The sequence below is a fragment of the Podarcis gaigeae genome, assembly GCF_964106915.1.
Source record: "Podarcis gaigeae genome assembly, chromosome: 5".
Taxonomy (NCBI): domain Eukaryota; kingdom Metazoa; phylum Chordata; class Lepidosauria; order Squamata; family Lacertidae; genus Podarcis; species Podarcis gaigeae.
This window is the reverse complement of record NC_139681.1, coordinates 61,386,399-61,400,870: the sequence shown is the minus strand read 5'-3', so window position 1 is coordinate 61,400,870 and position 14,472 is coordinate 61,386,399. Positions and strand designations below refer to the sequence as shown.

Here is a 14,472-nt window from a genome sequence, read left to right as displayed (position 1 = left end):
TATGGAGAATGCTGAAATATCCCACCACTTTACATCAAAGGTGTCTCTCTTGCTCTTTATAGCGATTGTTACGTAGAGAAATGTGTGATGAATAACTATTTTGGAATCGGACTGGATGCAAAGATCTCTTTGGACTTCAACAACAAGCGTGACGAGCATCCAGAAAAGTGCAGGTAATCAATCATTTGTGGAGCTGTTTTATACATTTTAAAAACCTGTATCCTGTTGTGTCAACTACAGTTATAAATCTCCTTCACATTTCATCATGCTACTTGACTGTGTCAATGCATCATTCAATGGTAGCATTTAACTAAAAAGAAATTTCTGCATACTGGGTAATTTGTTTCTTCATCTTTTTCATAACAAGCAGGCTTTGATAGGAATTGGATGCAGCACTTCTTTTATTTCACAACTGCTTTGGCAGATGTGCTTATAAGGCCACTTTTACTTCTAAAGAACTGCAAACCATAGGCTGAGTGCTTTGATGATTTGTGTTGCTAGGTCCAACATTTTTTTTTCAAAGTTATTTATTTCCAGAGAAACCAATTAAAATTTACCACATTTTTTGCTCCTTTAATACTTCTTGCTGTAGGATAGTGGATAAAGTATTTCAGTGTCTGGCTTTTGTTTTCTTTCAGGCAGTGAGGTTTCATCTGAACATCATAGTATAAATTACAGTGCAATTTGTGGTCCATTGCACCACTTGATTCTTTGCTTTCCATTTTCAGAAGTCGTACGAAGAACATGATGTGGTACGGAGTTCTTGGAACAAAGGAGCTGCTACACAGAACTTACAAAAACTTAGAACAAAAAGTTTTGCTAGAGGTAATGAGTAGCCCTTAACCTCCTTGGTTTATGCAAACATGGAATTATTTGTTTGCTATCATGCACCATTAGCCTAACTTGTATGATTCATGCTTCCCTGCTTAGCTCCTGAGTTATGAGTTATTACAGGATTTGTCTGCTAGCACAGCAACTTCACTGTTCTCTTACTAGTCTGAGCTGCTTTAATTAAATAATTGAATGGGTGTTATTTAGCCCCTTGTTGCTTGGTTGTTTAACTTGCCCTGATACTTCATCAGCTGGGGCTCCCTGTTGCTTGTGAACTCTTCCCATCTGTGTACCCACACACCCAAACCCCCATACTGCAATTAGGTTTTAAAAATCCTTTCTATTCGCTGCAGTAGAAGGTTTCTTTCAAGTTTAATTGTAATGGTAGAGGAGCTGTTTTGACAGTGGTGGTCACAGCTGAGGAGGGGAGAATTAATTATCCCTTTCCAGTTGTGAACCCCAGATCACCCTACCCCAACTGCAGTTGGGTCTGAAATAAGTCTTCTGTTGACTGCAATCAAAAAGGGGTTTTTAAGTCTAATTGTTGCAGGTGGAAGGTTCTTCTTGAATAATACAGCTGGGAAGGGATGGAATAACCACCCCCAGATGCAATTTCTAACAATATTCCCCCTTGCTATTAAGCTTTAAAAAGCTTCCAAATGCTCTAAATACATGCTTTTTTCAAGTCTAATTGCTGGGGGGCAGGGGGTGGTATGTGTGGGCATGTGCACTTTGTGTGTGTATATCCCTATGCATTGGGGGAAGTTTGGCCACACCCACTTTTGTCTAAGCAACAGAAGCCACTGTCACGCAGCCCTTGAAAGGCTGGCTAAGAGAAAACGAGGTCCTGTGTCTGAAAGAGGTTTCTCACCCTGAGATAAACTCTGATTAATTGCACTTTTAAAGGCTAGTAACCTACTGATCCTTGAAACCTGTGGAATCTTACATACTATAAACAAATTTATTTATATCATGCAGTGTGATGGACGTCCAATTCCTTTGCCCAGTCTTCAGGGAATTGCCGTACTCAACATTCCCAGCTATGCAGGAGGCACCAACTTCTGGGGGGGCACAAAGGAAGATGATGTGAGTACTTTAAATTTTTTGCAAATGAAGGTGTCCTTCACCTTCCATTTATTCTTCTTTGTACCAAAAGCCTTCAGATGAAACACTCATAGCTAGAGGGTTTTAGATACATGTTTGTTTTAATATGAGCGCCACATTGTAATGTTATCTCTGATGATGGGCTAAGATTGCACAAATGTTGTTTTTCTCCTGAGGAATTGGTTGCACGATTTTGCCCTATATGAATATACAGTAATTCAGTGTGTGTAACATCCACAGATGTCATCAGAGTTGGGGCAGATGATTCTGGGATGTACAGGCACACTGTCACTTGCCTCCACAAGATGAGTCAGATTGAGGGGAATATATTCACCAGTCCAGCCAAAGGTCTCCTGGTTTTTAATGCTGATATGTTCGTTCTACTCCACTATTATTATTCTCTACCAGGCAGCAACACTACTTGATTTATTACTATACTAGCAGCAACTAGGATGGGGTGTGGGAAGAGAGGGATGTCAGGAGGATATATAGCTGTATCTTGCCCTGACATTAGTGAGAAGCAAAGGAGGCCATTATAACTGAAGGTCAAGCTGAATTAATTTCTCTTTCTTTGTTTCTCTTAGACATTTACAGCTCCTTCTTTCGATGACAAGATCCTGGAAGTGGTAGCAGTGTTTGGTAGTATGCAAATGGCTGTCTCACGTGTGATTAACCTACAGCATCACCGAATTGCCCAGGTATCTGTCAGGAGCGGGAGTCAGGCATAGGTCAGCAATAAAACGCCCAGTGTCAGTGAAGATAGCTCTTTATTCAAAGAAACCAAAAGAGTGCAGGCTTGGTGATCACAGCAACTCTTCCCAGTAGGACTTGCCCTAAGGAGGGAGTTGTGAGGACTGAAGGTCCCAGCCTTTCTACCGCTCCTTAAGACTCTTCCTCCCTCGGGTCTTTCCAAAGAAATTTCAGGCTCCTTTATCTATTCTCTCATTGCTCCACTTTCTTAATTCCTCTATGTGTTCTAGGAGACCAGAGGGGAGGGGAGCAGGAGGGAGAAATTCCCTGGATTCTTCCGCAGCCTCCCTCATATCTGTCTCCTGGCCCCCCTCCTGTCCTGCCTCTGATTCTGGACTGATCTCTGCCCCAGCCTCTTCCTGCTCACTAAACCCTGTTGCCTCTTCAGCTTCTGACACCACCTTCTCCTAGTCTGCCCCTTCTTCTCCCTCTGACCACTCATTGTTGTCCCACCACCAGTTTCCTGGCTCTGAGCCTTCTTCCTCTAGGGTTCCCTTGTGGGTTCCCCTGCTGGTGACTCCCACCCCGCCTCTGCATCCAGCCAGTCCATGCTGCTTACTATTCGGCTTGCGGTTCACACGTGATTTTGCACATTACCTGTTTTTCTTTGAGAGAACCAAAAAGTTACTATCTGTTCCATAAAGTATATAGCCTATAACTCTGCATTCAGTGGTTGATATAGTTCAAGGCTAATAAAGGCAGTGATCAACAGCATTCAGCATAGGCTGGTTTCTCAATATTGCACTGAGCTGGGTAGAACTTACAAATTCAAATTCTCATCTAGCAGCACCAGAGGAAACAAGCTGGGGAAACTGTTAGTTACTGTGGGACATAGGGAGATACTTGGGCTGCTGTAAACAAAACATGGCATGCTGTATGATTTAGGATATGTTTAACACAAGGATTTTTCATAGTGCCGGACAGTGAAGATAGCAATCTTGGGAGACGAAGGAGTTCCTGTGCAAGTTGATGGAGAGGCCTGGATCCAACCTCCAGGATATATTTGGATTGTTCATAAAAACAGGGCACAGACACTAACCAGAGATAGGGTAAGAGGAACTTTCTTATACATTGCGAGATGAACCTACAAAGCAAAAGAGAAATCTGAGCTCCTCCACTCCAAGGCTGATGTGGAATATCGTCAGTCCTGGACTCTGTGGTTGGGAGGGCTGCTCTTGTCATCCTGCCAGTGGGTTTGGCCTGCTGTGTGATACTGAGGGAGAGGACCCTGATTGTGTGATTCCCTTCCCATGGAAGTGTAGATGGAAACAGTTTTGCTATGTTCTCACTTGGTAATGGAAGCTTATCTCTTCTCCCAGGCCTTTAAGGGAAATTAGTGGATGCTGTCTAATATTTTAGGTTTTTCCTGTAGTATTTTATTAATGATTGGTTTTAAGCATTGCATATTATTGTTCTTGAATGTAATATATTTGTGCTGAATAGAATAAGTTATTTTAGAAACTACCCTGAGATCACTACATGTGATGAAGTTTGGTCTAAAAATCTGGTAAATAAAATCATGATAGATTTTACAGAGATGGGAGGAAATGTTTCTGTGCATGCAGAAAGTATAATATAAAGATACCAGTTTCTCCTAAATAATCACAGATGGCATGGAATAGTGATAGCCTCCCTTCCTTTTTTCCAGGCATTTGAGAGCACCTTAAAGTCCTGGGAAGACAAACAAAAATGTGAGCTGCCCCGCCCTGCTTCTTTCTCCCTGCATCCAGAGATTATATCTGAAGAAGAGTCCACCCAGATCAATCAGTTTTGCCAAGCAGCGGGCACTCTGATTCACAGGTGAGGACATTTTCTTTTCTTCTCGGGTTCTTTTGGAGGTGGTGGTGCCAGAATGAGACAACAGCCCAGAAAGTAGATGCTATTGCTTTCTTCACCTCTCCTCTTCCCACCCACAGCATTCGGGAAATAGCTCAGTCGTACCAGGACATGGAACAAGAACTTGCTCATGCAGTCAATGCTAGCTCCAAGTCTATGGACAAAGTATATGCCAAGTCCAAGTCTACAGAGGTATGGGCAGGTTTCTCTTTGCCTGAACCCAACTTGTTCCTGTAGCTTGGGCTCTGTGACTATTTTATTTAGTTTTATATTGGTTTGGAGTTTCAGACTTCCAGTCCTTACACTTATTGTCTTTCCACAGGGCCTGAACTGCAACCTTGTTGTAGAGATGGCGAATAATATTAAAGCCCTGCATAATGAAACAGAACTGCTCCTGGCTGGCAAAATGGCCCTGGTAAGGGATAAATATTAGGAAAGGTGTTTGCTAGCTATTTCTGTTACTTTTTTGCCCTTGCTGAGAACATAATTCTCCCTGTTTTTTCAAGTCCACAGCTAGGCACTCACACAGTTGACAGTGCCTTTACCTCCCTCATCCAGTCCCTAAATATTGTTGTTTCCTATTTCTGCAATTTAGCAACATTAGATCCATGGTTTTATCTTCCATGATGCAGCCAGCACATGCTAGAGCTCTTTAGAAGAATAGATACTAATATATTCTAGAAATATAATTCCATTTGTCAGAATTCATTGCTAACCCTTTTGGGCCATGGGCGCATTTGCAAACCATAGAAACTGTGTACACACCACACACACATTGGAACCACATGTATTCCTCCCATTGCCAGAAGTTAGGTTCAGTGGGTGTGTATTTTGCAAAATGTAGTGTAGTGGAGGAGTAATCTTCTTGGACAGCGTAGCTGAGAAGTCCAGAATTAACCTTTCCTCCATTCCAATCTCCAGGAAGATTACACACCCTGCAACAATTAGGCTTCTATTGGAACAAAAGAAAGCTTCCAAGCCTAATTGTGGCAGAAGTGTCTTTTGTCCAGAAGAAGGGATGACAGCTGGGGAAGGGAAAGTCTAACCCAGCTGCTGCAGCACCCCTTCACCCAGCAAAATAACATCTCCATTGTAATTGGGCTTGACAGAGTAGAAGGGTGTTTTTTTAAAAAGCCAAATTACAGCACGAGTTCGTGTGCTAACATTTGGACAATCATATCTTGGCTAAGATGTGAATAAGGCTTTTGCCTGTGCACAGAGCTCCTTCAGTCCTTCCTTCACACAAGATGCAATTAAACTATAGTTCCTTGTTTCGTTTAAACCAGGAAACTATAGTTACCAACTTTTGAACAAGCCTGATCTTGAAGTTGGTATAAAATCCTGGGTATTTGAATCTGGTAACCATATTTTCCCTTGTTTAGACAAAATAGGAAATTACAGTTAATTAGGGACTTTCTGGTTGTCTTGATAGTGGTTAGTTCTCCATTAAGCTGTGCAGCTCTTAGGTGTGCTTGTGTGCTTTTTTTCTGATGCAGCAGTTGGATCCCCCACAGAAGGAGCAGCTCCTAGCAGCGCTGGCAGAAATGGACTTTCATATGAGGAAGCTAGCAGACATTCCTTGGCTGTGGCAGCTAATGGAACCCAGTGATGAAGAGGTAACGTCAGATGAGGAGGGTAAAGCTACTGGCAGCCTTTCATTGTGATTTGTTATTGGGATAGCACAGGAATGTGAGAATAATCGGCTTGGTGCCTTCCTCTTTCAAAGCATCCTGAGCTAATCTAAATAAAATTAATGTAACTAAATTGAATTGAACTTAATTAGTTGAGATGGCAATTTTTCACCTCTCTCCTAAAAAAACCTTACTCATAGACATTCCTTATCGTGAAATATCTATATTGTTGTTCTCCCCGCCCTGCAGAACCAAATGCTGGATTATTCTAAACGCAGCCGGAGCGGCAAATTTCGTCTGGTGACAAAGTTTAAAAAGGAGAAGAACAACAAGAATAAAGAAACTCGTAGCAGCTTGGGATTGCCGGGTACCGCCAGTCTGTGTATTTCCTCTTCGCCCTTCTTCACACATGTAGCCATATGTGCACCTGCACATCTGCGCCCCCACTAAATGCAAAAACCCTTCTCTTCTGCCTCTCTCTGAACACTCCCTACTTCTCCTCCCACACTCTTTTGTGTTTGACTCTTTCATTTATTTTATCAGGTAGCTATCCCCAAGCAAAATAACACACTTGCTGGGTTCTCTCCTAGAAAATGTACAGCACTAAAATATATAAAAATAACTGAGAACATCCTTCAAAGAGACCTTCAGTGACTTTCAAAGGCAATTCATTCAAGGATTTGTAGCTTTAGATAGCAAAAGGACTGTGGAGCCCAAGTCCGCATAACTCCAGATCTCCCACTGCTAATACTCACTGATTTGGTTAATGATTTTCTCTCATTGATTCACTCTCAGTCTTCAATCAAGTCCTCATGTCTAAATGTCTGGGAATTCTGCATCATCACTGGTGCATCCCTAGCTTTAATCCTTGTTGATTGGTATGATATTAAAAATAGCCCCTTGAAATCAACAATTCAAATGGTATCAGAATACTTCCTTTCCAGCTGTTAGTTGATTTGTTGACTTATATTCTTTCTTATGAAAACATTCTGGCTTTTACATCTGTAAATTCTGTTGGTTCCATGGTGCTAATAGTACCATCCTCTCTCCCATTAATTTTGTGGCATATCCGTATTCTCTCGCTTTCCTCTGGACTTTAAGGTTCTATTTGCTCTTCTCTTATTTCGAGGCTAGTGGAGAGGCTGTGTGTGATCATGACAAAACTTCTTTCCCTTTAGAGGAACAAAAAGGCATTGCCACTGTGCCTATAAGGGACGCAAATGAGTTTGCTAACCAAGAATATGTGCAACAAGACTTACTGCCTTGAAAAGAAGTGATAAAAGTATCAGGGTTTCTATTTCCTTTATTCATGGGCATGGCATTAGGGAACAGATGGATTGGGTTCTGACTATTGTATCTTGTCGTAATAAGGTGTGTGTGTGTGTGTGTGAGAGAGAGAGAGAGAGAGAGAGAATGTGTGAATGATCCCTTTCCCCATGCATGCAGTCCCTTCTCTTCTCCCTTCACAGCACACCAGAATAATACACCCAAGTCTCCAGTTGACTGTAGCTTCTAATTAGGAAGCATCTGTTCTAACCAGGAAACTATAGTTACCATCTCTGGAACAAGCCAGGATCTGAACCATAGTTTGGAATTGGTTTAAGATCTTGGCTTGTTCAAAAGCTGGTAGCCATAGTTTCCCTGTTCAGTTTCCATATTTAATTTATGTATGCTACAAAGGAAGGGGAAGGGGCTATATTCATGGACAAAAGACTTTTTCTTATCCCAGCTTTTAAAGATGGGATTTTGCACTATTTCTGTGAATGTCCAGATTTGTCTTGTGGCAAACTGATATTCACCTTAGCTGAATTACTTGATAGTTTAGTTCACATTCACACATTTTATCCTGTTAAGTTGCTGGTCAGACCGTGTGGCAAGCGTCCATTCAGGCATACTATCAGTAGCATAAAATGAGTCCTAGGTAAAAACAGCTTCCACTACATCCAGCCTCCATTTAAAACCACGTCTTGGCTTGTAATCTTGCTTCCTTTCTCTTGCTCTGGAATTGTTGAATCACTTGTCATTCCTTCTACTGTGAGGTTTAGTATTGTTTCCCCTTCTCTTTTTGATCTACTTCGGTGTTTGCTGGTGATCACCTTTTTTCTCTCCTCTGGGCTTTTGGGTACTCAACACACTCCTGCTTTTCCATCTCTGACAGTTCACCTCTGGGGAACGGAGGAGGTTGCGGCCTGGCTTGAGCACCTCAGTCTTTGTGAGTATAAGGATATCTTCATCCGGCATGACGTCCGGGGCTCTGAGCTCCTGCATCTTGAACGGAGAGACCTCAAGGTACTTCATGAGCGACTTACCAAGAATAGCCATCTACATTTGCATGGCCGTCTGTGCTGACTGTGCTTGGAGCTGGTCTGCGTACTCTCCGTTCTAGGTGGCTTTAGACAAGAGTAACAAGAGTATTTTACAGCTGTGGGCTAGCAGGGTCAGATCAGACAGGAAAACTCTTCATCCAGAACCCAAGCCTTTTAAAATCCACAAACCAAGCCTTCTAAAGTTGTAGACAAGGCCTGCAGTTAATCATTGAATTATGCGATTTGAACTTCTGAATACTGTTACTTGAAAGATAACAATATTCTGGCCTTCGTTCATAAATGTTCATATACAGTTTTGAGTGAACTGAGGAAATACATGGCATTGGAGCCAGCAGTGCCTGCACTAGTGCAATCTACGGCCAGTGTATAGTTAAACTATGGAACCCACTCCCACAGGAGAGGTGGTGGCCACCAATTTGGATGGCTTTAAGAAAGGATTGGAGATATTCATGGAGCATAAGGCTGTCAATAGCTACTAGGCACAATGGTCATGTTCCACCCACTGTCAGAAGGAGTGTGCCACTGAATACAGTTGCTGTGAATCACAGGTGGACAGAGTGCTATTGTGCTCAGAGCCTGCTTGACCACTCTGTTTGACCAAGCATCTCTTTGACCACTGTGAGAACAGGATGCTGGACTAGATGGGCCATTGGCTCCTCTTATGTAGAACAGTTTCAGATTGGATGCATGCAGAGTTCAACCGAACCCGCATAAGCAGCAGGATCCACACAGCAGCCCAGCACAACTGCTAATGTGATTTATTGTTCCAGGATCTGGATGGTTTCAGGAATTGTGTGGACCATATGCTCTGCAGTATCAAAATACCTTTTCAAGCTTTGCTTCCACTGCTTACGATAAAGCAGTGGCAGCAAAAACTGCAGACACAACTTTAGGCGATACAACACTGGGTCCAACGAAGCATTCTCTGCTAAGCTTTATCTAGCATTGGGGAAATGCTGTTTCTGCTAGAGGAGATTAACGTGATGCCCTTCTGATGTGGAAGTAGAACTGTCTAATGGAAGATGTGTGTAATTACAAACTGTATATTGTATCTGTCATGTGTCTCTGGTACAGGAGAAACTGTATTTTAAAATACATTTTTTGAATTGTGGGTTGTATTCAGTGTGGCTCTAAGCGCAAGGATTTTTCCTTGTACAATGGACTGTTGTCCCCCCCAACATTCTGGAGCATATCCGGGAGTGGTGTGGGGGTGTGGCGTAGTCCTGTTGCAGTACTGGTCATACTTGCGCTGACTGGACTGTTTAGTTGACTACTGCCCTGTGTTTTTGGTTGTGCTGGATTTATTTCTAAGATTTGTGCAAATCATCAAAGCTAGTAACTGAGTTTTGCATCTATGAATGTCTGTGTAGTCTGGATGATTTTTGCTGCTTCGAGCTTATTCCATAATTATTTGCTACAATGTCAAGCTCTATGACCTTACTGCTTCGTGTTTGAGGTACTACATTTGTCATGTTGTCGTTTATCTCGAATTCCATTTTTAATATTCAGCTGTGTAGTGTTCTGCTCTTGACTAGCTCTTTGTGGGCTAAGATTATTATTCGCATTCTTTTTCAGGACCTAGGAGTGACCAAAGTGGGCCATATGAAGAGGATATTACATGGAATCAAGGAACTGAGCAGGAATATTCCTGCCAGCGAGGCTTAACTTCTGTTTTCAGAGCCTGTATCTACCATTCCCCCTGATGTCTGCACAACTGACACCTCACAGAGCAGACTTGATCAGAATCGTCTCAAGGGATCAGCCAAACGCTAGCAGTGTTCAGAGCTCATATCCAACTTCTCTTGGTGCTACCATTCTGATGTGGGGTACACCACAATCCACTCAAGTGGTACCTTGTATTCAAAGCCAGTGTTACTTTGTCCTTAACAACCACCTCCTCAACACCTTTACTCAGGCCTGGGCACACTCACTGCATGCTAGACTTCATTCAGCCAACCCCAGTATACTAGCCCGTGGACCAAAAACTTTTTGTGGACCGTCACAGAAGCAAATGTTACCCTATGATCTAAGGATTGTGCCAGATATTAAGAGCTATGAAAGCACTCGTGCATGCAAGATGATAAAAATCAGCTGTTGAGAAGATTGTAAGCTAACTATTTGGGACAACCTCAAATTAGGAAGATTCTTTTTCAGTCTGTGCTCTTTCAGTGGTGCCAGATATAGTGGCGTGATATATCAGTGCAGAGTCTTTTTTTTTCCTTTCCAAGGATATAAGTTATCCTTAAACAAAAAAATTCTCAGTTTCCTGTGTTCCTGCTCTGTAATGCTTGTGGATGCCAAAGGAGTGGGATTGCATTTTGTTCTGGCTTAAAACATCAAGTGCCTAGAAATACTGAACAATCTCAAAAGTACATCCAACATGGGAGAATATACTAATTCCTTATGACATTGCTTTGACTCTGATTCTACTAAGTTTTTAAAACATATAATAGGATTCTCACTTCTGGAAACAATGAAGGAAGTTTCTGTGCATAGATTTAGGCAGGGTAAAATAATGTGTTTTTTTCATCACTGTTTCCCAGACTTTGCAAAGCCAGTGTATCGTTGCTTAAGATATACAATACATAACATTTTCTCTGTTTTAGGAGAACCACTGCCAAATTCTGATGTAGATCCACTGAATTTTACAGATTTCCCCCTTATGTGGTTATTTTATCATTCCATCAAGTCTTGCTTCTTTTGGGCCATTTCTTTTACAGTACAGGAGAACACTGACTATAGCTTTCTATAAAGAAGACAAACTTGTAATACGATTTACAGAGGAAATCTTGAACCTGGGTTCTACATCTCTGGCTCTGTTCCATTACCACAGTTTTGCAGATACAGTTTGCCTTAATGGTGTAGATTACTCTCCCTGTACTGAATCTGGAGGATTGTAAATTGCAAGGCACACAGGTATTCACTCACCAGAAAACTCAGTCTCCCAGTGCTTTCATTTTCTATTATGCTAATGTAGGTGTGCATTTGCCATCATCAAACAGAAGATAGTAAAAATTATTCCTGCACTTTATTAATGGTGATAACCACATGGAAGCCTCTTTCATTTCCTGGTGAACTTCTCAGGGAGCAAAACCATCATATGATAACTTGGGAGAAAGATGCAGCAAAACAAATGGATATTTTCTATTCTTTTGTTGTGGATGAACTACAGTGCTTGTGTCTGTGCTTCTAGAAATCTCATGTAGAAGCAAAGATGCTCTCGTTATTAGCTCCTGAGTAGATAAATGGCTTAAGAGGACCAGCTTGGCTATAGTCCCTTGACTCGGATGCAGTCTGTATTGCAGCCAGGTGTCATCACCCTTTGATAAGAGCTATATTTGCAAGGAGTTCTGGATTGCATCATTGCAGTGCTCTCAAGGAATTAACTTTCTGCACTTGTATTGCCCCTTCAGCACATGCATTTCTTTGTAAGGATCACTTGACATTTTGGGTGTAAGGCTCAGAAACTTCCAAGACACATTCTAACTCTATTAATTGCAACTGGAAATATGGTGGTCTCTTTGTGCAAAACAGGAGTCCTGGAACCCAGACATTTTATAAAAATGTCAGTGCATCAGGTTGGCAAAATGAGTAACTACCAAAAGTTGTGCCTCTGGTATCTAGAGAGATTGTATTTATTGAAAGATGTGTCTGCTAGTTAAGCAAATGCTATGAAAAGACTATGGAGGAAAGGCACACTGTTCACAATGGCATGGCAAGCTAGATATCTCACCTGTGAGAATTCAGAACTTCCATTATATAGTTTATGATTCTGTAAACGATGACACTTGAGGCGTTAGGTGACCCTACTATCTGGTCATCAGACATTTTACATCTTTGAAATATTTTGAGTTGGAAACAAGACATGGAGGAAAAATACAAAACTTAGGGTGTTTAATGCCTATTTTGCTTGGCGCTACACTGGAATCATACCTGCTAGTGTTTTGTATTGGGTCCATTAAATTTCATTAAGGGTATATTGAATATATGTAAAATAATTTATCTAAGAAAGTGCTAATCCTGAACTCCTTTGGAAAAAAAGGGATTGTATCTTAATAGCATGGTTCAGTATGTTTTTTTTAAAGCTGACATTACTTTTTAGTGCCCAAAATATCCATCTTTAGCTCAGTGCAGTTATTAAACACTAGACTTATGTCCAGTACAATCCTATGCATATTTACTCCAGAAATAAGTCCTGCTCAATCGGATGGTTCTTCCAAGTAAATGTGCATAGGATGATTGTAGCCAGAGTTATTTATTCTGTTTAATCTTAGTGGGATATATTCACATTTTCAGTCTATGGACACTCAAGAAATATTAATTCCACTAGATTTTGCATCTCTGATAGGAACTGTAAAGAGGCACTTAGTGCCAGTATCTCTTGAAAAGAAAAGCTCTGACCACCTATATCATATTAAAATTGTTTTTTTGAGTATTATTTAAAGGTGAATATAGTATGTGTGGTAAATTAAATACTGTTTACACAAAACTCCTTGTATCTTAACAGATATTTGTGATGTAAAAAAAAAAAGAAGAAAAGAAAGAAAAATGTTTTTATAAGTCATTTGATGTCTGTATTGTTGTCCACTGATGACTGTTCCCTCAGGGGTGTTGTAACCATTCCGGTGATCTGTCAAAAGCATAGGGAGGCATTTCAATCCTGTACAGTCTTGGGAAGAAGGTTTCGTGCCTTAAGAATAGAATGTGCTATTTATTATTTTAATTTATACAGTGATTACCATGGAGACACCTCTTGTATGTACATATTTTGCAGCTGATTGTTGTAAATATATTGTTCTTGTATATAAAGAAAATCCTGTTTCCGAGCTTCCTATCAATAATGGATCTGTTGCTATATTTATCAAGCAGGGAGTAGAATTTAATAGCAGCTTGTAAAAAAATGAGACCAATCCCAAACTTTGTGCAGGAGGAGTTTATTTTCAAGTGAAGAAATATATTTTCTGTGTTTGGTATTATAGCTATATTTCATCCAGTTGATTTTGCTGAATTGGTAGTATATGGGTTGCAGCCAACTAAATCTTACTCTGAACAGATCTATTGAAATTAATGAATTCAAGTTCACAATGTTCATTAGTTTCAGAGGGTCTACTCACAACATTGGATACAACTCTTATATGTTTAAAACCTCATGGTCAAAACCATAAAACCACCATTCTGATTTTAGTAGTTTTTGGTAGTCTTCTGCATAACAGAAAACAGAGAACTTGAGAGTATATCTTGTCCCTTTGGGTTTTCTCTTTATTAATTAGATTAGATTTATACCCTGCCATTCCTCCAAGAAGGTCAAGGTAGCATATATGGTTTCATCTCCATTTTTATCTTCACAACAACTTTATGAGATAGGTTTGGCTGAGAGGAGTCATTGGCTTAATACCACCCACAGCACTTCATGACTAAACAAGGATTTGAACCCAGGCTTTTCAGTCCTAGGCCAACACTAACCACACTGGCATGAATCAAAGACTCATAGAATTGTAGAGTTGGAAGGGACCCCAAGGATCATCTAGTCCAACACCCTGCAACGCAAGAATCTCAACTAGATCATATATGACAGATGGCTATTCAACCTCTGCTTTAAAGCCTCAATATTCCGTATTTTCATATCAATAAAACAGATGAGAAAGGGGTTGTCAAGTGCCCCAAAGAAAGGTTTATTGTATAAAATCCCCAATAGGTTTCAGAAGAACTTTTCCTTCTTTAGAAACTATCTAAGACACATACAAAAACATTTGTTTTCTTTAAGGCTTTCCCCTCCTTTTCATATTTTTTCATCACCACCCCAGGAAACTGGGAATTGAGATGTTAGGATACACAGAAATCTCCAATAAATATTATTCCGTATCTCTGTCTTTACAAGGGCTGCAGCCATAACATACAGCCAATTTGCACTTACAGTGAGAAGTAGACAGAGGTACAGAATGACTCTGTTAAGTGAGAGCTGGCATATCCCTCTCTTCTTGTGACTGTTGCCC

At 40.8% G+C, this 14,472-nt stretch overlaps 1 protein-coding gene across 14 annotated transcripts in view; it reads left to right on the top strand.

Moving 5' to 3' along the window:
* The window catches only part of DGKD (diacylglycerol kinase delta), a 68,116-nt gene extending 54,823 nt beyond the window's left edge, over positions 1–13,293 (top strand). For 11 of the 14 annotated variants that reach the window (XM_083741680.1, XM_083741686.1, XM_083741690.1 and 8 more), the window contains 12 exons: positions 63–173; positions 729–825; positions 1,810–1,917; positions 2,520–2,633; positions 3,600–3,734; positions 4,334–4,485; positions 4,602–4,713; positions 4,844–4,936; positions 6,018–6,137; positions 6,402–6,519; positions 8,311–8,441; positions 10,055–13,293. In XM_083741680.1, coding sequence (XP_083597806.1) covers positions 63–173; positions 729–825; positions 1,810–1,917; positions 2,520–2,633; positions 3,600–3,734; positions 4,334–4,485; positions 4,602–4,713; positions 4,844–4,936; positions 6,018–6,137; positions 6,402–6,519; positions 8,311–8,441; positions 10,055–10,144 — 1,381 coding nt within the window. In that variant the 3' untranslated portion in view covers positions 10,145–13,293. The remainder of the gene's footprint in view (positions 1–62; positions 174–728; positions 826–1,809; positions 1,918–2,519; positions 2,634–3,599; positions 3,735–4,333; positions 4,486–4,601; positions 4,714–4,843; positions 4,937–6,017; positions 6,138–6,401; positions 6,520–8,310; positions 8,442–10,054) is intronic. The other 3 variants (XM_083741688.1, XM_083741687.1, XM_083741685.1) reach the window with 1 other exon arrangement.
* The last annotated feature ends 1,179 nt before the right edge of the window (positions 13,294–14,472 follow it).